Here is a 20,746-nt window from a genome sequence, read left to right as displayed (position 1 = left end):
GATTCCAGCTGCTCATTAAGAGACACTTTAGCCTTTGGGATCAAACCAAGAATCTGAATCTAATTGTCAAACTGCCTGCCAGCCCCCAAAATATTTGGTTTTTCTGAAACACTAGTTTCTTCACTTGATCTTAGCCAAAAGGCCAAGAAGCGATATCTGAAAAACTAGTTTCTTAATCCAAGTCCATCCCTCCATTAACAATTCTGACTCATGCTGATCCCGAGTTTTTAATGCTGAATATTAACATTGAGCATTAATTGTCTTGTCAAGCAAAGGGCCTTTTCTACAACCTAGTCCATCTCGTTTCTGGTGCTACCTGAGCTGGACAGAATTCTAGCTCACGGTTGCTAGAAAAGCTAAGCCTAGGCCTCTGATCACAGGAGCAGATGGCTTCGGTCCTGCTCAGTCTCGGCCTAGATAAAGGAAATCTTATTGCAACTCGTTATTTTCCAGTTTCCTTTCTCACAAACTGTATACAGGTAGTATTTTCAATGTGAATCCAAAGCTTGTCTGGTTCTCCGAAAAGTTTTTTTTGTTTTTTTTTTTTTTGCCTTTTAGGTCCTTTACATTGTGATAATGCTGTATTTAAAGAGAATATTTAAATGTAATATTAAAGAAATATTCAGAAGAACAGTGTGTTATTCTTTATCTTGGCAGGCTCGTTACTTGTTAGAGAAAGGGTATTTCTCTAGCGTCATACATAAAACTAATTAGGTCAGTTAGAGATTAATGTTAACAACATTATGGTGGAAAAAACCAGAACATTCTCTTTGGAGCATCAAGAGCTTGACTTGCATCATAGGCCCTTATGCAGCTCTTCAGCTGAAGCAGGCCTCGACCCTGCGCTGTTGGAGCTTTTCCCTTCCTGTAGTCCCTCCTCTGGGGGCTCATTTGTTCATTCCAAAGTCTCTATTCCCTGTTACCATCTTAAAGTCCAGCAAAGAAAGAGGATCAATGTCAAATCAGTTCCCCCCGAACTTCCACCAGAAGCTTCTATTCCAACCGACTACCTCCCCCATTAGTTCGGTTTTGTCAGTCTTGTCAAAGGAGCTTCAGCAAAATAATTAGAGTATGCAGAAGTCACTTCCAGCAACTGGTTTCAGGCAATCTTTACTTGGCTTTAAAACAGTGCTTCATGCATGCACAATAAGTCACTACAGGTCAATGTACACAGACAACAGCTAACCCCAACTCACAATGCGGGCCTCTCCTGGGGTCCCAGGCGGGGCGGGATCAGTACCTTAGAGGTTTACTCCACGGCCCGGAGGAGGCAGCCCCCGGCCGGTACAGCCGGACTGCTGCAGCACAGTGGAGGTAGCGGAGTTGAAGATCCTTCGGGGCTGCACCACAGCCCAGAAACGAGTAAGACAAGGGGGGTGAAGGCTGTAAACACGGGAAGGGGCAAGAAGCACTTGGCATTTCCTTTCATCTTTTCCATTAGAAAGTGCCCATGTATGAATGACTATTGGCTCTTAAAAAAAAATGTTCAAGGATTAGGAAAGGAAAGAGAGTGGTTAACCCAGTGAGGGGACCAAAAAATTTTTTAAAAAGCCTATTTTTGGTCATCACAAAAAAGATTTGAGGGCAGCATCGAAGTACACGCAGAGACGTAAATGCTCCAATTTAAACAGCGCCGTCCCCCCACCGGCCAGAAAGCGTAACAAAAACGCGGCTGTGAAGAACGTGGCAGCGGGTAAGCCCCAGGGTTTCCAGCTGAGGCAAGAGCCCGCTTCCTCGGCTCTGAACCTCACACGCCACAAGGAAAGGCCAGGGCAGAGGCTGCTGCCAGCTCGGGCTGATTCCGAGGAAGCTGGGTGACAGCTCACGTGGGCCGCCCCCGGTCAGAGGGCGTGTTTCGGTTCCAGCTCCAACCCGGGCACCAGGCCGCGAAGGCCAGGCGCCTGGTCCTCCGCCTCCCGCACACCCCACAGCGCACAGACCCCTGCTGACCGGTGCCGCTCGGGACGCATGCCACCCCGTGTGACTGCAGGACGGTGCCGTCCGCGCCACGCTCGCTCAGCGCCTCGTCCCCGTGTAGTTGATGGAGAGCAGGACCACGCTGTGCAGCAAGAGGGACAGCTCAGCTTCTGTAAACACCGTAAGCGTCAGTGGCCGGGCCAGGAACAGCGAAGCCTCCTAAGCCTCGGGGGACAGGGCTTAAGACAAGAGGCGGAAGCCGTGCAGAGGTGACGTCAAGGGGCTACTGTTCTCAAAGTTCCCCTGCTTCGTTCCAGTCCCTGCATGTATGTTTTCCTTTCCTTCAGGATACTCCTTTCTACCCCTCCTCAGTCCTTGACTCTTAAGGGGGGGCGGTAGAAAATCAGGAGATGGTAACGATACTAAACACCACTGTCACCCTTGGGATTCTTCTGGTAGAAGCTGGTGCTCTGGAAACATTTCTTGGCTCCAAGGAGAGTAGTAGGCCTACCCTGACATTCACATGCTTAGAAAACATCAAGGCCTAGCCAAAGGTTCCAACGAGAGACCCACAGGCCGAACACCCACCTGCAGGTACTTTTTATTTAACCAAATTGAGTGTTTTTGTTCTGAATTTGACTGCCTTTCGACTAGTGCTCCTCAGTTGAGGTAATTCTATTCTCCTCTCCCCCACTGGACATCTGGCAATGTCTGGAGACAGTTTTGGTTGCCAAACTGGTGTGGAGGGGCACCTGGTGGCTCAGTCGTTAAGCATCTGCCTTAAGCTCAGGTCATGATCCCAGGGTCCTCGGATCGAGCCCCCCATCGGGCTCCCTGCTCGGTGGGAGGACTGCTTCTCCCTCTCCCACTCCCCCCGCTTGTGTTCCCCCTCTCGCTGTCTCTCTGTCAAATAAATAAATAAAAATCTTAAAAAAAAAAAAAAAAAAGAAAGAAAGAAAAACAACTGGTGTGGAGGATGCTGTTGGCACCTAGTGGGTAGAGACCACGGATACTGCTAGAGATCCTCTAACGCCCAGGACATTAGCATCGACAGTGCTGGGGCTGAGAAGCTGCCTCAGACGGGCATGCGTGCCGTCTCGGGCTCCCACAACCCTCACTACTCCCTCTTGTCTTGTACAGTCCACTTCATTACCTGCTAAGGTCCTGCAGGCAAATGAGTTTATGCCCTTTCAATTAGATACATACATTAAATAAGGGTCTCACAGTACTCAATAATCAACTCCAAAATAATCTTAGAATCAAATAGAAAAATGCTTCGGATTTTAGTGTCATAACCACAGGGCTGTGTCTTACCTTTCAGGCTGCAGGAAATCTGTAGCCACTCTCCTAGCCAAGTTCGACACCTCTCTTCAGCAATATGGGTTGAATTCAGGCCACGAAGATAACAAGCCTGTATCACTCAGAAGGGAACAGTCCTCAAGAATCACATAGCAAATATGCCCATGAAATGTAAACCCACAAATAATACAAAATATAACAAAAGTTATAACCTCACGCCCACAAGAAACCTTTCTCCACAGCAATCTGAACTACGACGGACAAGAGGACATGCAAAGGGGCCTATATAATCGGAAACAGTAGGTCTAAAGAATAGTGTCTTTGGTTTCTGAAGGGCCAAGAGAAACATAAACCAAAATTACTATGGGCAATTCCTTTTCCATGAGTTAAGTTCGCTGAGAAAAAAGACACAGAAGTGAGGTGAAAGAATAAAGAGTTTGGGCTTTGTTCTAAGAAGCAAAACAGGGAGCTCTCTGTAAGCTCCCAGCCCCGTGAGCCCAAGAGCCCACCAAGGACCGAGGGTTGATATCGCAATGAGTTCTTACCGATTTCACCTCCTGAGGAGTCAGCTGGCTAATCCCGAGCTTTGCCAAAGCTTTGTCCAGTTGGTGAATCACAGTGGTGTGAGTCTTTAAACGGTGCCTCAACAAGAAAGGAGGCAGATAAGGCGTGAGAAGCATGGCTCGACTCAAGGCTTTCTGTAACACAACAACACAGGAGGAGAAAGTCAGCACGGTTATTACCACACGCAAGACCTGAGGCAAGGTGAGGCTGCGGGACACAGAAAGCCTCAGAGTGCTCACCATTTGCAAAGCATGGAGTTGCTTCATGCCCAGAGGATGGTTAGAGAAACACTCTCTCAGAGCCAGGATATCATGTATTGCTGGGTGGGTACCATGCTGGATCTTGGGAGAGGTGAGAGATTGGTAGAGGTTAGGAAGGTTCTGCCTGGCCCTTTGTCCTAGTTTTAGTGCAAACGGGATCGCACAAGAGTCGGAGTTTGCAGGAAGGGTTAGCTGGAAGAGTACCTTGGTGCATAGCTCTGTCATATGCCACCGGAGTCCTGCATCAGAGACGAGAGGGAGAGCCTTTTCTAAATGACAAAGGATTTCTGGGTGCGACTGCTTCCGGCGAGCATGATAGATATCTAAGAAATCAATCTGTTGCCTTGGGGTCCAGAAATGTTGGATCAGTAGCTGCCTAGGAAACAGGTACCTGAAAGGAAAAGGAACCGCGAGGTCACCTGCTGAAACAGGCATCTTTCAAAGCGATCCAAGAGAGCGTTTGGAAGACATGAACGCCAGGAAGGAGAGACGGAGACGTGACTTCCCTACCTCACTGCTCTTTCCTGTAAATGAGTCTCAGACCGAGGCTTAAAGGTACACGGAAGCACAATTCCAGGCAACATGACTGAGGTCACGTGAAAGGACGCGGTAGCGGGGCAGCCTCGCGTGCGGTCACGAGACGAAATGACTTCACGTGAACTAAAGCATTTGAAGAACACACTTTGGACCGAGCTGGAGAGAGCTGCAGACAGAGCCGGTCACCGTATGTGACGCTGACAACCTCACACTGTAGCGCAGTCCGTTCGTGTGTATAAAATGTTCAAGGCAAAGGCGGTTTTAATTCATTTTTCTACATGGGTGGTGGTTTAAAGCATGGCCGCAAATTCCCTGGCATTCCTCTTATTGAGAAGGTCCCTGTCTCCTTACTTTTTAAATCCGGGTGACTGATTGAACCAATAAAACAGAGCAGAGTGAGTCTTTGTGACCTCGGAGGCTAGGTTATAAAAGGTCAACCAGATTCTTATTTGCTGAAACACTGACCCCCGGAGCCCTGAGCTGTCAGGTAGGAAGCCCCATGACTCTGAGGCCACCATATTTAAGAGGCCACCCGTAGGCACTCTAACTCAGAGCTCCAGCCTTCCAGCCATCCCTGCTAAGGCACCAGACAGAAGAGTGACTTTAGACCATCTAGATTAGTCCCTTCATCAGCTAAATACCCCTGAAGGACTTCCGTCAACACCACATGGAAGAGAAAATTCAGTCACCCACCTGAACCCTGCCCAATTTCCTGGCCCACAAAACCATGAAAAGCTACTAAGCTTCGCGGCTGTTCGTTATATAGCAACAGATAACTAAAATACCATGCAAGATCAGAGCTTAAAAGTGTCACCTTTGGGGGGCCTGGGTGGCTCAGTTGGTTAAGTGTCTGACTCCTGATTTTGGCTCAGGTCATGATCTTACCGTTATGGGATCGAGCCCCCTGTTGGGCTCCATGCTCAGTCTGCTTGAGATTCTCTCCCTCTGTCCTCCTCCCGAGCTCACTCATTCTTGCTCTCTCTCTCTCAAAATAAATTATTAAAAAAAAAAAAAAAAAAAAAACTGGGGCACCTAGGTGGCTCTGTCGGTTAAGTGTCTGCCTTCAGCTCAGGTCGTGATCCCAGGGTCCTGGAATCAAGTCCTGCATTGGGCTCCCTGCTCAGCAGGGAGTCTGCCCCTCCTTCTCCCTCCGCCCCTCCCCCAGCTCATGCTCTCTCTCTCTCAAATAAATAAATAAAATCTTTAAAGTAAATAAATAAAATAAAATAAAACTGTCATCTCTGGATACAAAGTAAAGTAATAAAGATTTATGTTATCAGAATATGAAATGCATTTCTCTCCTGAAAAAAAAAAAAGATTCTCCCAAATTGCTATGCTTCTCAGGGAGTGGGTTGCTGCCTCTAGGGATGATGGAAAAGGTCATAATATTATTGCCCATCACATAGGGGCTGCTAAGAGACGGGTAAAGCTAGGCGACCTACACCTGCAGCCAGCTGATCCAGTAATCCAAGTGTTACTGAGTGGCTCACTGGAGCAGGAGGTGTGATCATCTCTGCCTACTTCTGAAATGGAAAGTTCTTGAAATAATTTTTAATTAAAAAAATCTATATTTCTTCAATATGCTGGCAAGACAGAAATCTGTACTCACATTAGCAAGAAGACCAGGTAGTTGGCAAAGGGTGGAATGGAAATAATACCTAGGAAAAGACACTTGGTGACGTCTCGACGGAACTAAGCAGAAATAAAGACAGATGCAGTTTTAACCCAAGTAAGTTCTTAATACAATTAACAATCCCTCCCCCACACTGTGCAGTAAACTTCTATTGAGCCCAGAGAAGGATCAAGGTTATTTCTATCTACCTCTGGTTAGCAAGTTCCTCGGGGACAGAAGCCCTGATGTGTTCATTTTTGTATCCCAAATAATGTCTAGTACGGGGCCCGACATTATGCTAAATCCCTCAACAAATTCTTCTTGATATGCTGAACGGGTCCTAGGTTCTCACTCTCAGCTTCAAAACTACCCATCAAGTCACCACCAAATACTACTTTCCCGCTGCCTTTTGGATCCTTGCAGATTTTTATATAGTCAGAACTGGATTTTAGTATTTTATCACTTTTATTCAGGACGGAGGCCAGAATCGCCACGGAGCTCTGTTACAGAGGGCTACACCTCTGAATAAACCCAATGCTGACAGGTTATAACCTGACGCTCTCCTTTAGTTCAATACTTTGATCTCCCAGTGCAGGGGAAAAGGGTGATTGGGGGTGAACAAGATAGGAAAGAAAAAAGCTTGAGCCCTTGGTTAACTTGAATTACGTCACCATGAACTTCTGGATATCTGCCCCTGGCCCATACCTGTCTCAAATGCTCCATCTCCCGGTACGGAAGTTGATGAAACTTTATATTGTGCTTCCACATATTTGCCTTTATTCTTCTAGCCTTTTTGGCATCAGCCCATAACATCTGCAATCCTGCCTCATTGAAGTAGAGGACAGAGAGTGATGTTATCCCAGTTTGAATCTTACCACAGCTTCCAACTCCACGTTTACCCACAACACACATACTTGTCCCTCCCCAACACTACTCTAAATCAGAGCTCTAACCTAGGACACTTGAAACTCTTGTGAGGCCAACCTAGATCTCTCTTCTCATTCCTTATCCCCCCAGCACATCACCTTTCTTCCAGCCAAGTTGGCCTTCTGTGATCTACTATGGGATGCTCTTCCTCTTCCAGTTCACTACTCACTCCCTCTTTAAGACAAAAAATCAAAAGCTCCCTAACCTCAGGAAATCTTGCTCAATTAACCTTAGGTAGTCCCCAACCAGATATTAACTTATTTCCTTTCTAGAAGACTTTCAGAAATATAATTCAGGGGCGCCTGGGTGGCACAGTGGTTAAGCGTCTGCCTTCGGCTCAGGGCGTGATCCCGGCGTTCCGGGATCGAGCCCCGCATCAGGCTCCTCCGCTATGAGCCTGCTTCTTCCTCTCCCACTCCCCCTGCTTGTGTTCCCTCTCTCGCTGGCTGTCTCTCTCTCTGTCGAATAAATAAATAAAATCTTTAAAAAAAAAAAAAAAAGAAAAGAAATATAATTCAACATATTTCTATGACTGCATCTTTTTTGTTGTTGTTCATCTGATAATTCTTATATTTTACCGAAGGCTTTAGTTTTTTAAAAATGCCTTCCTATTTATAAATGAAATGATATAATGTCTAGGCTGGCTTCAAAATAATACAGGCGAAGGCAAGTGTATAAATGAATTGAGATTGATGGCCACGAGTTGATAATTGTTGAAGTGAGGCTGAGTACATGAAAATTCATTACATTATTCTATATTTGTGTATATTTAAAATTTTCCATAATTAATAAGTTTAAAAACAGGAGCACCGGGCTGGCTCAGTCAGTTAAGCGTTCTGCCTTTGGCTCAGGTCACGATCCCAGGGTGCTGGGATCGAGCCCCCAGTCGAGTTCCCTGCTCAGTGGGGACTCTGCTTCTCCCTCTCCCTCTGCCTGCCCCTCCCCCTGCTCGTGCTCTCTCTCTCAAAAAAAAAAAAAAAAAAAAAAAAAGCTTAAAAACAAACCAACCAAAATGCTTTTCCAGACCCTTTTCTCATTTAATTCTAGTTGTAAACCTGGTAGCAGACAAAGCAGCCATTCTATTTCTACTTTAGATTTTGCAAGTCCATGAAGTTAGTAATAGTCATGATAATATTCACAGCCGACAATACAGTAGTTTATTGTAACTGCTGTTACGATAAAAGTATAGAGTACAATAATAGGTATAGATACATTTATTGAGCACATACTATGATCAGGCCATAAGTACTTTACATGTATTGATGTATTTATTTAGTTTTCACAACTACGTGGTCAGTATGTAGGTCCTATTATTTTCCATATTTTACAGACAAGAAAATCAAGGGACAGGGACGTTAAGTAACTAGTCCAGTCACACAGCCAGTGACAAGCTGGGATCTGAAGCCAGGCAGTCCGGCACCGGTGTGGACACCTGTCATTATACCATCTTCTAGTAACCAGCACAGCTCTGATCTGAATGAAAACATTCAGAAAATAAATATATGTAGTGCTATTTCCACGATATGCTACCTAGGGCAGATTTGTGACAAGCATTAGACCACATTTTCTTATGGGCCCAGTCAACTGATGAATCATAGGGCCGGTCTGTGAAGCTGTAGATGCCTGGCCTTATACATGTCAAAGAATTTCTGCAACAGTCAGCTGTGTGTGGTTAAGAAAAATGCAAAAATACCTATATTCCCCCTGGATGTTGTCATAAGTTGTTTGTCATAATACTTTTCTAGAAACATTCTTCAGAAGTGCTAACTTAGAAGAACTAATTTAATCCTCAAGCATTTATGAAACAGAGAACACCCCAGTTCACACCCACATAGCAGAACATGCAAGTAATCTTACTTATTCTAAACTCTTTGGCATTGCCCACGAACGGATTCAAGGGATTTGTTTTGGTTTTACCTTTCATGAAGACTGTGTACAGGACATAGAAGCGGGGGAAATGACGACCCAAGAAACGATGATATTTCCCATTAATCACTTTAGTCTTGGCCACCACATAAGAAATCAAGCTCTTCACATCTGCCTTTGGTGAAAGGTGAAGCTTTGAAGACCTACAAGGAAGATCAAAGAGACTGTCTGGGAATCAGTCCTGGAGCCCCTTTCACTAATGTAAAACACCAGTCTCAGAGAATGTATTCTAAGACCTGAATCTTCTGAAATCCAAGGAAGATCTTGGGCACAAGGACAGATAAGCAGACGGAGAAAAACATCGGGCAGTTGAGACATCAGGCAGGAAGCAATGTCGGGTGTGGTAGGAGTCTGCAGGGAGCGCAAAGCCTGAGGGACCATTTGAACAGCATGCTAAGGCCAAAGAGATGGGATCCAGATAAGAAGCCGTAAAACCTAAGCCGAAAAGGGAGGCTGAAGGATGAGTTCAGGACACGTGGGTATTTCGGAAAACATGGGGCACTAAGAGTTGTGAGGGTCAGGAAGCCGTATCACTAGCGGCGATCGGGATGCGAGTTCCCAGCAGCATAAAAGCCCCCGGGCCAGGGCGTGGAACGCTGAGAATTAAGAGACAGCATGCAAACAAGGTTGAGACACTTGGAAAGGCCTGTACGTCAGAAACGCTTTCCTTTCTCCCAGGTCCCTCACCGAGGGGCCCCCCAGGCCAGGCCACAGCGAACAAGTTGCAGCTTCCGGGTGACATGAGGTCCGGGAGTGACCGCTGAACCCCACAGAGCAGCCCGAGCCCAGCACACCCTGGAGAGCGCCATCTTCACAGCGAGGGAGGGGGAGAGGAGAGGAGGTCGCCTTTAGGTCAAAGTTCACCGGACGTCACGTTCGTTCCAGAACGCATGCGCCTTTCCTGAGTGCTGATTGGTATCCATAGCTAGCCTGCCTGGCGCTCCCCCGGTGAGGAACCGACGCTAAGACTGAGTGGCGAAAGAAGGACCAGGATTGGACGCAGCCAGTATTTCCTGATTCAAAGGCGCCGGAAACGGGCTGTCCTCGAGGCAGTGAGGACGTATGGCAGTGGTCGGGTTTGTGATCCTGAGGGCGTCCTCTCGCTGAGGGCCTGCTGATCCCTCGCGATTCCCTAGGGCTTCCTAGCGCCGCCCTTGCCCTCTGTCCGTACCCCGGGCTTCGGGGCCACGACGCGGTGGGTGCCAGGTGTCAGTGTAGCCGTGCCTCAGGCCGCGGCGCCTCCTGGGGCCTGGGGAGACCCGCGGCGCCCTCTAGTGGTGGCGGCCAGACTAGTCCGGGAACTGTCCAGTGCCAGTGAGGTGGCCCGCGTTGGAGGCCTGGGAGCGGCCCCTGTGCACACTAAGTACGTTTTTATTTTAGACGCTGGTTTCCAAACTAGGTTTGTGGGGAAATGCAAACTTTCGTTAAGCGCCTCCTGAAGACCAAGGTCGGGTTTCAAATGTCAGTTTTCTAAGAGGCTTTCTCTGACTACTCTATTCAAAGTAATGCCCATGATAAGGATACACATTTACCTCCATCACCTTGTATATTTTCTTTATAGCATTTCCCACTTAAAACTGTTTATACATTTGTTTCCTTGTTTGGCCGGCTCCCTCAACTAGACTGAGGGCAAGCACCTTCTTGCCTTGTTCATTGCTGTACCTTACTCCTAATCCTAGGTGCCATTCCTAGAATGTAGTAGGTGCTCAATAAATATTATGTATTTTTTTTAAGTAGGTTCCACCCCAGTGAGGAGCCCAATGCAGTGCTCGAACTTACTACCCTGAGATCAAGACCTGAGCTGAGATCAAGAGTCAGAGTCTTAACCAACTGAGTCATCCAGGCACCCCTAGGTGCTCACTAAATATTGTTGAATAAATTAATTACTGAAACTGGGAAGGATTCTTAGAAGTAGCACTTAGCTGCCTCTGAGAGTTTACTGTCTCAAGTACATATGAATATTTACCCTCCATGGAGAGTTGTAAAAAGCATCCCATTTGGAAACAGGATCTAGGTTCAAATCTTAGCACTGCCATTTCCTTTAGCATGTGTGACCTTGGACATGTCACTTTAGCTCTGGGCTTATTTCCTCTGCAATAGTACTCATTTTATAAGAATTCTGGGAAGATTCAAGAAGAAAATGGTTGTGAAAGCTCCATAGAATGCCTAATGGGTCAGGGAGCATTCTATTAGCATAGGCTGTTTATGACTGCACCACTCATGAAGTCAGAGAAAGTGTTCTCTAATGACGATCTCTACAAGTGTTGGGTAGATGAGGTGGGTGGGATAGAAAGTTGACTAAAACATGATCTCTGTCTTCAGGCAGTGTCTAAGTTCTCTCAACCACTATGTATCTCAGAAATGTTCAGCTCTAAAATTCTAGAACACTCCTGGAAAGAAGGGGACAAGATCAATCAGAGTCAGTTTTGTAGAGGAAATGGGAAGGTATTGTGCCTGGAAAGATGGCGTAGAGGGAAGGCATTTCGTGCAGTAAATATGGCAGGAATACGAATTCCTTCCATCCCTCCTTCCTTCCTCAAATACGTGTTTATTGTTTAGTGCCTCTCCCTCCATGCCCCCTCACTGCAGCATACACCCAGTAAGTCTTGCTGGTTCTGCCTTCTAACTATTTCTTTAGTCGTCCAGTTTACTTCTCTCTTCTGTGCCACCACCCACCCCTGATCTAGAAGACTGGATCAACTTCCTTACTGGTTTCTCTGTCATCTATTAAATAGAGGCCAAAGGCCTCTTTCCAACCAGTTTCCCATTCCATAGCCAGAGAAAGCTTTGAAAATTGCAAATCTAAGCTTGTCACTCCCCTTTATAAAACCTTCCAGGTTTCCTCACTCTTAGGATAAAGTTCAGACTCCTTAACCCGACCTACAAGGCTTTGCATTATTGACCTCAGCCTGTCTTCGCAGCCTCATCTCATATCTCATGGTGTCCTTTGCCGCTTAGCTTTCTATGCCTAGAAACGCTGGCCTTTCAGTTCTGTAGGCCAAGCAACTTTATGCTCTGGGCTGTTGCTCATGTTGCTCTTCGCTTAGAGTTTTTTCTTTTCTTTCTTCCTTTCCTTGAAGATTTTATTTATTTATTTGAGAGAGAGAGAGTGAGAGCGAGTGGAGGAGGGGCAGAGGGAGAGAATCTCAAGCAGACTCCGTGCTGAGCAGGGAGTTTCATGCGGGACTCCATGCTACGACCTTGGGATCATGACCTGAGCCAAAGTCAGACGCTTAACTGACTGACCCACCTGAGCACCCCTGCTTGGAGTTTCTTCCCTTCCTCCCAGCTTGTCTTTCCAGTTCCAGCTGAAATGACAATAACCGCTGGCATTTATTAAGCAGGGACCACGTGCCAACATTGTACTTAATGCTTTATGTGTATTAAGTCATTTAATCATCAGTGTAACTTCATGAGGTAGGTACTATTGTTAGCTCCACTTTATAAATGAGGAAAGTGAGCCTAAGAAACCTATTCAAGATCTGAGTCAGTATTTGAACCCAGGTAGACTGGGTACATGAATTACTGCTGGACTGTATATAAATAGCACTGTTGGAGAGACTGTTTTTTAAAGTTTTTTTTTTTTGACAGAGAGAGACAGCCAGCGAGAGAGGGAACACAGCAGGGGGAGTGGGAGAGGAAGAAGCAGGCTCCCAGTGGAGGAGCCCAATATGGGGCTCGATCCCAGAATGCTGGGATCACGCCCTGAGCCGAAGGCAGACGCTTAACGACTGAGCCACCCAGGCGCCCGAGAAACTATTTTTTAATCCCACAGACTTAGGTTCCTCTATTACACCTCTATCTTAAGTATCCAGGTATATTTAATAGTGCTTAAAAGGATCATAATTAGCTGTGGCATTATACATTTAATGACTGCATTCCCCATGGGATTCTAAGGTCACTGTATCTAGTCCCTGGCACAGTGCCTGGCACACAAGAAATGCTCATTAAATATTTGTGAAATGAACAAATGTCTCATATACCTGAATATAAGGTTTATTTTTCCTCTCAAAATAATTTTTCAGAAAAGAAGTTGCCTTGTAATTTGTGTTCTTACAAAGCCTCTTATTAGAGTGCATGATGTCTCTTTTATACATTTTGTTTTGAGTTGAAGGGTTTGGGGAAGATGCATCCTGAAATAACCTCAGTTGATGCTAGTTCTTTTTTTTTTCTTTTAAGATTTTTAAAATTTATTTATTTGAGAGAGAGAGAGAGATTGAAAGAATGAATGGGAGGAGGGGCAGAGGGATCATGACCTGAGCCGAAGGCAGATGCCCAACCGACTGAGCCAACCAGGCGCCCCAGTTGGTGCTAGTTCCACAAGCTTATAGACATCACTGGATGGAATCACTTAAAAACAAAAAGGAGGCCAAAAAACTTAACATAGATTTAAGGAATTATTCTTGGATTAGGACTTTACAGTTTCAAGTGTTTGATCTTGTTGTAAGCCTTTTAGAAAGCAATAGGAAGGAGTTATACTGTGGATATCAGGAATATATATGCATGGTATGAATTAAAAAAAAACTGTCCTCAAACAATTTGGATATATGTGAGGATGCTGTGATCTGTAAATTGAGCTAATTAATGATGAAAGTGGCTTGAATGATGAAGAAGGCATTGGTAATTTGAATTGTGTTATAAAGTTTGAGTGAGAAAGCATTCTCTCTAAATAAATATTTCACACGTGATTTTAAATATGTGTTGCTGAATGATGTTAGACTTATATTTTCACTAAATTAGTACCTACTTAAAGTAGATATTTGACTATTCATATATATGAAGTTGACCAAAATCCTTTTTTTTTTTTCAGTTGTTCTTTTTGAGAAAACAAGGCACTGCCTTGTGTTTGGGCACATATATTAAAACTTGCAATACATTTTATTAAGTGCTGTTTATTAAGTATTAGCAGACACAAAGATGGGCTGATAGGAGCTTGGCGTATATAGAGAACAAGAAGAAAACTAGCTGAAACAAATGATTATATACTAGGAATAGTTCGTCTGTTCATTAACTTACCAATTATTGAGCATCTCCCCCAGGCCAGCCATTGTTCCTACTTCTCGGAATAAGTCAGAGGTCAGACAGGTAAAGATTCCAGCCCTAGAATGATCGAGCGATGTGTTTGGAATACTAAAGTGAGGCTGCATTTCTGGGGGCCTCATGTGTGAAGACTAGAGATTTAGATTTGATTGGAAAGGGTTAGAGAGTCCTACTGCATTTTGCCCAAAGGAATGACAAGGTGAAGATGATGTTTTATAAAAATTAGTCTGGAGCGGTGTCCAGGGTGGATCAGAATGGGAAGAGACTGGAGATTAAGGACACCAAAAAGGTTTTTATAAGGATCTGGACAAGACATAGTGAGGAACCAGTAGAATGCCTCAAAATGGTGACCATCTTTAAGTGGCCCAGATTTGCAGTGTGAAAATGGGAATCCGATTTGAGCTCCCAAAACCCATGTAATTTAGTTAGCCATCGGAATTTGGTGTTCATTTTACAAACATCTGAGGGTCCACCCTACAGCCATTCTGCTAGATTCTAGGAAAATAAAGGCAAATAAGAGGCAGGACTTTCCCTCAAAAAGTTCAGATGTTTAGTAGAGAAGATTCCATTCAAAAATTATTGTGCTATCACATGATAGGTGCTGTAACAGAGAAATGTCCAAGGCACAGTGCAAGTTGAAAGAAGGAGTAGTAATTGATAAATTCTGGTGGTGGGGAGTAGGGCATCCAGATGAAGAGAAGTCAGGTTTGAACTAGATCGTGGGAGATGAATTGGAGAGTGCCTGGCAGACAAGTACTGGAAGGAAGGGCTTTGTGAGAAGAAGCAGCAGCATGTCCAAAGACAGGATAGACTGAAACTTCAGGGAAAGAGAAATCTCTTTTGCTAGGAGAAATACCAACCGCAGTGATTTGCCAACTTCAGATACCAATTCATTGAGTTTGACAGGCTGCCTTTGGCAGGTTATTCTTCCCACGGCACTAAAATAAAAAAAAGTCCCAGGATGAAAGAGTTTTAATAACCATTGCTTAATACAATTTTATGATACCCTCTCAAAATTCTGAGCGAGATGAAAACTTCTTATTTGCATTTTTTTCTTCTGTATTAAAAATGTTGTTGGGGGGGTCCTGGGTGGCTCAGTCGGTTAAGCATCTGGCTTAGGCTCAGGGCATGATCCAAGGGTCCTGGGATCGAACCCCACGTCGGGCTCCCTGCTCAATGGGGAGCCTGCTTTTCCCTCTCCTGCTGCTGCTCGCTCTGCTTGTGCTTTATCCCTCTCTCTCTGTCAAATAAATAAATAAAAAATCTTTAAGAAAAATGTTGTTGGGGGGCATGTGGCTGGCCCAGTTGGTAGAGCATGTGACCCTTGATTTCAGGGTGGTGAGTTTGAGCCCCATATGGAGTGTAGAGATTACTTTAAAAAATAAAAATCTTAAAAAAAAATATATATATATATATATATATTTTAAAGTAGGCTCCACACCCAACTTGGGGCTTGAACTCATGACCCTGAGGTCAAGAATTGTGCACTCCATGGACTGAACCAGGCAGGCATCCCCCTAAAATAAAAATAAATAAAATAAAAATGTTGGGGTGCCTAGTTGGCTCAAAGAGCATGAACCTTTTGATTTTGGGGTCGTGAGTTCAAGCCCCACATTAGGTGGAGATTACTAAAGAAATCTTTTTTAATCTTTAAAAGGAAGAGAACATAATACTATAACATTCATTTACATATCTACCACCTAAAATCCCATTTTATTCCCTTATTGGGCATCCTCTTTATATCAGTCCACTTTTAATACTTTGAATATATATATTATAATATATAATTATATATTGAATATATATTATATATGTATGAACATATGAATATATTACACAATTATATATATTAAATATATATTGTAGTGTATAATATATATCTTTGAACATGCATATATATATCTGCACAAATAGTATTTGTACTTTTAAAAAAATTTTTTAAAGATTTTATTTGAGAGAGAGAGAATGAGCAGGGGGAGGGGCGGGGGGAGAGAGAGAGAGAGAGAAACAGACTCCCCACTGAGCTGGGAGCCCAATGGGGGGCCCAATCCTAGGACCCAGAGATCATGACCTGAGCCGAAGACAGCTCAACTGACTGAACCACCCAGCTCAACTGACTGAAAACACCCCAATGTTTTAAAAATTCATACACAGTTGACCTTGAACAACATGGGTTTGAACTGCACGGGTCCACTTTTTTCAATAAATGCAGTACAGTACTGTAAATGCATTTTCTCTTCTTTATGGTTTTCTAAATAACATTTTCTTTTCTCTAGCTTACTTTATTGTAAGAATACAGGCTATAACACACAGAACATACAAAATATGTATTAATTGATTGTGTTTTTGGTAGGGCTTCTGATCACTAGTGGGCTATTAGTTGAGTTTTGGGGGAGTCAAAAGTTATACCTGGATTTTTGGGTTTCCTGGGTGGCCCAGTGGGTTAAGCATCTGACTCTTGATTTTGGGGTCATGAGTTCAAGCCCCATGTTGGGTGTGGAGCCTACTTAAAAAATATATATTTGTTTTCCAAATCCATCCATGTAGACAAATTCATTAATTTCAGCTGCTGTGTGGTATTCCATCACATGAATATACTCCATTTTGTCATTCTATTTGTTACTAAAAACATTAATGTTGTTTTCAGTGTTTCATTATTACAAACACTGCCTTGTAGGGAACACCCTTGAACAAATCTCCTTGTTCTTATGTATGGAGGTTTCTCTTAAGCAATGTTTTCAGAGTGGTTTTTTTTAAACCATAACTCATAGTACAAAATACATTTTATATCAAGACTCATTTCATATATGAAATGAAAGTTTAGTGAAGTAATATGTACTCAGGTTATATGCATTCTATTTCCTATTCTATTTCATTTTTGTAGACTACTGGACCTGAGTCCCTAAATTGATTTCATGACCCGCTCATGGGTTGAAAACACGGCTCTAAGGCAGTGGACTTTCTGCATCAAAGGACAGGCACAGTTTGGACTTGAGTAAATGTTGCCAGGTTGCTTCTCCAAAGTAGTGGTGTCGGTTCTACAGGATACGCAAGTCCTAGTTTCTCACCAACACTTAGCAATGGTCGGACTTTAAAATTATTGCTAACCCAATAGATATGAAATGAATCTCATTGTTAGTTTACTTTGCATTTTCCTGGGTACTGGAGAGGTGGAATAGATTTTTACATGTATTATTGCTTATTTGAATGTCTTCTGGTAATTATCTATTTATACCTTTTGTCCGTTTTTTCATTGGGTTGCTTATCTTCCTTTTGTTATTATTAGTTCATAGGAATCCTTTCCAGATGCTAAATACCAATCCTTTTCTGATATGCATGTATATTGCAGATACCTTCTCCCTATCTCCCCCTCTGTCATTTGTATTTTAACCTTGTTTAGGATATCTGTTGAGGGTCACCTGGCTGGCTCAGTTGGTGGAGCACGTGACTCTTCATCTCAGGGCCGTGAGTTCAAGCCCCACGTTGGTGTGAAGTCTACTTTAACAAAAAGATGTCTTTTGTGTGCGAGTTTTTAAGATTTGTTACAGTCAGTTTTATCAAAATTGGCTCTTATAACTCCTGCTTTTTTATAATTTTATCTTTTATTTTTAATTTTTTTTTTACTTTTTAAAGATTTTTATTTATTTATTTGTCAGAGAGAGAATGAGGGCGAGCAGGGGGGAGCAGCAGGCAGAGGCAGAGGGAGAAGCAAGCTCTCCGCTGAGCAGGGAGCCCGATGCGGGACTTGATCCCAGGACCCTGGGAACTTGACCTGAGCCGAAGGCAGACGCTCAACCAACTGAGCCACCCAGGCATTCCCATAGTTTGGTCTTTTAAATTCTATCTTAAGATCATAAAAATATTCTCTATTTTTAGATAATTTTGAAAGTTTTGTTTTACAATTTTAGGTCTTTAATTCACCTGGAGTTTCTTTTTGCCTGTTCCTTTCCGTCTCCTGAAACATGTGGGGCTCATCATTTGACTCTACCACATGTCCCATTTCAGTAATTGTCTCGGGCACCCTAGGCATCTTATTGCCTCCTCCCTCTAAGTCTTTCTCTTAGAAATAACAGAATGGGACTATAAATGATCTCCAGGCTAAGGAAAGTAGCTGTTTGGAGGCCTGTAAAGAAGAAGCAATTGGCAAAAATGAGGTGAAGAGAGTCATCAGGAGGAATCTCTGGAAAAGATGATACGCAAGGATGGTTCATCCTTCACAGCGGGAACCTGAGGATCCTGGAAGGAGAACTGCGTTTGCAGGGAGAAAGAAGAGTGTCTCAGAGCTGGCCCTGAAGGAGAGAGACTTCTGACAGGATCCTTGTATCCTAATTTTGAAGCCCTTCCACATCTACCCCATCTTTCTTCCTTCCTTCCTTCCTTCCTTCCTTCCTTCCTTCCTTCCTTCCTTTCTAATTTCATTTATTTATTTGAGAGAGAGAGAGTGAGCAAGAGAGAGAGAGCACACGAGCACGGGGAGAGGGAGAAGCAGACTCCCCACTGAGCAGGGAGCCCGACGCGGGGCTCAATTCTATGACCCAGAGATCATGATCTGAGCTGAAGGCAGATGCTTAACCGACTGAGCCACCCAGGTGCCCCCCATCTAGTTTCTTATTTTACCTCTCGTCCGTACCTGCAAGTCCTGTGAACCTCTTCTGTCTTGCACTAGAAGAATGTGAAACTAAGGCATGTTAAGAATCACATGGATGTTGATGAATCTGAGATTAGAACCCAGGTCTCCTGGCCATCAAACTGAAAGGTGTCAGCTGAGTCCAGTGGAAACCAGTTTGCAAGAAAAGACTTACGAGAGAGGAGGTTAGCATTTCCAGAGGGGCAGCAGTCCAAAATTACAGCAGGTAGCCTTTGATTTCTAGTGTAATTTACAGTCTTAATCATCATCAAAAAGCCTTTATCAGCGCCTGCTTATAATGGGCAATTAAGGTAGACACTGAACTAAATGTAGACTATATTTTTCATGAACATGGTCTAAGAATTCGTACTCTATGAAAATTAATATAAACAGATAAGCAAAGGACATATCCATCTGACAATTAAAAAAAATGTAGACCAATCTAGCCACTGTGGACAGTAAAGAATTAACATCAAACATGCCAGAAGTCAGGTCAATTCAAGGATAAGGGCATCGCTGGATGAAGAGCAGGGCCAAGTAGGGATTGGTTTAGGGGTTCCAAGTTCAGGGAAATTGTCACCAATCAATTAGGGAGGGCGAGTCTCTTGCTTTCTGACTTCTCCCACTCCCTTCCACCCTCCACACACATGCCCCACCCCAAGCTTTTCTTCTTACAGGGGACATAACCATAACCCTTGCTAAGGACTGAGATCAGAGGAATTTTTCCTTTGTGTTAGTCCTTGACTTTGGATAAGGGACCTTTACCCAGCATCAGCAGGAACCACCCTCAAGAGCCACTTTGTGCTGCCTGGCACGTCCACAGCAATTAGAGCAAAAGGACAGAGGTAAGAAAACTAGAGGGAAGTTCTCCCCACCCAGTGTTGGTAGGGTCACCCAGGACCTCTACCATCAGTCCTGACATTCACTGTACGGGGCTCATTATCCTCACTTGCACCCTTTACTGAGCTTCCCCTGGGTCCGATTTCTGTTGTATGGTGAAGTTAAACAGAAGAAACCATGAAGTCTTTCTTTTTTTTTTTTTTTTAAGATTTATTTATTTATTTATTTATTCGACAGAGATAGAGACAGCCAGCGAGAGAGGGAACACAAGCAGGGGGAGTGGGAGAGGAAGAAGCAGGCTCAGAGGAAGAAGCAGGCTCATAGCGGAGGAGCCTGATGTGGGGCTCGATCCCATAACGCCAGGATCACGCCCTGAGCCGAAGGCAGACGCTTAACCGCTTAACCGCTTAACCGCTGTGCCACCCAGGCGCCCCATCCATGAAGTCTTTCTAAACCAATTCTATTCAGCTTTAGAAACTTGGTCATTCGGAATCTCTGTCATTCGGAATCTCTGACCCCATCCCTACAGAAGACTCCCCACCAATCTCTTTGTCAGTCCAGGTGACTCAGGTAGGGCTGACCACACCCCCTAGCTCTAAGGGTCAGCTCGTGTTCCAGGCACCCCTGGAGCACTGTTTTCAGCTGATGATACCTACCCATGCTAGGTAACAAACAGAGCCCTCCCTGACACTTCTGCTGGAACAGCAGGGGAAGAGGTACTCTAACCTGCAAGCTGTGAGGATGACATCAGTCCAGGGCAGACGGTGGCTGTTGTCCCACCGAGCAAGGAGAACCTGCCGGAGAATGAAGTCATGCTCGGACTGATGCAGAGCGCAGAGTGAGAGAGAGAAGGAGACAGGTGGACAGTGGCTTGGCGATATTTGAGTCCTCAGATCCAGCCCAGCTCAAAGCTAGATGTGCCATTGGATTTCCCACTGATGTGAGAGATTCATTTCCCTTTGAGCACAACAGATCTGAATGGGTTTCTGGCTGTCACTCACAATCAAAAACAAGACGAAAATCATGCCTAGTGCACATTTATTTTTATTTCCTAGTGCACATTTAACTGTAAAATTTGTACCACATCGATTTTCACTTGTTTACTGAATAACACATGCAGGTTTTTACCTAAAATTTTTGAACACTTTTATACTTCACAAAATAACCTCGTGTGTGTTTATAAAACTTAATTTTTTT

The 20,746-nt window shown here is 44.2% G+C and overlaps 1 protein-coding gene and 1 long non-coding RNA gene across 6 annotated transcripts in view; one reads left to right on the top strand and one right to left on the bottom strand.

Annotated features, from left to right (window-relative positions):
• Positions 1 to 1,094: 1,094 nt before the first annotated feature.
• LETMD1 (LETM1 domain containing 1) lies at positions 1,095 to 9,886 on the bottom strand. 4 transcript variants are annotated; one of them, XR_571858.2, is made up of 10 exons: positions 9,730 to 9,886; positions 9,034 to 9,185; positions 6,895 to 7,010; positions 6,187 to 6,269; positions 4,245 to 4,431; positions 4,020 to 4,121; positions 3,762 to 3,914; positions 3,232 to 3,328; positions 1,951 to 2,087; positions 1,095 to 1,383 (listed from the first exon to the last, which is right to left on the bottom strand). XR_571858.2 is itself a non-coding variant. In XM_008704581.2 (9 exons), the coding sequence occupies exons 1-9, from the start codon at positions 9,849 to 9,851 to the stop codon at positions 2,017 to 2,019; spliced, it is 1,083 nt and encodes a 360-aa protein (XP_008702803.1). In that variant the 5' UTR covers positions 9,852 to 9,886; the 3' UTR covers positions 1,869 to 2,016. The 4 variants fall into 4 exon arrangements, 1 of the variants encoding a protein (XP_008702803.1); XR_005837928.1 differs by lacking the exon at positions 4,020 to 4,121; XR_005837929.1 differs by lacking the exon at positions 9,730 to 9,886 and having other exon boundaries at positions 6,895 to 7,014; positions 9,034 to 9,163.
• Positions 9,887 to 9,940: 54 nt separating this feature from the next.
• LOC121105423 overlaps positions 9,941 to 20,746 on the top strand; it is a 19,042-nt gene continuing 8,236 nt past the window's right edge. Inside the window, exons 1-3 of one of the 2 annotated variants that reach the window (XR_005837931.1) lie at positions 9,941 to 10,405; positions 18,180 to 18,402; positions 19,465 to 19,554. This is a non-coding gene — a long non-coding RNA (uncharacterized LOC121105423). Of the gene's footprint in view, positions 10,406 to 17,826; positions 18,403 to 19,464; positions 19,555 to 20,746 lie in introns of those variants that run through there. The other variant, XR_005837930.1, reaches the window with a different exon arrangement.

The sequence above is a fragment of the Ursus maritimus genome, unplaced genomic scaffold, assembly GCF_017311325.1.
Source record: "Ursus maritimus isolate PB19 unplaced genomic scaffold, ASM1731132v1 scaffold_26, whole genome shotgun sequence".
In the NCBI taxonomy this organism is placed as follows: domain Eukaryota; kingdom Metazoa; phylum Chordata; class Mammalia; order Carnivora; family Ursidae; genus Ursus; species Ursus maritimus.
This window is presented reverse-complemented; position numbering and strand designations above follow the sequence as displayed.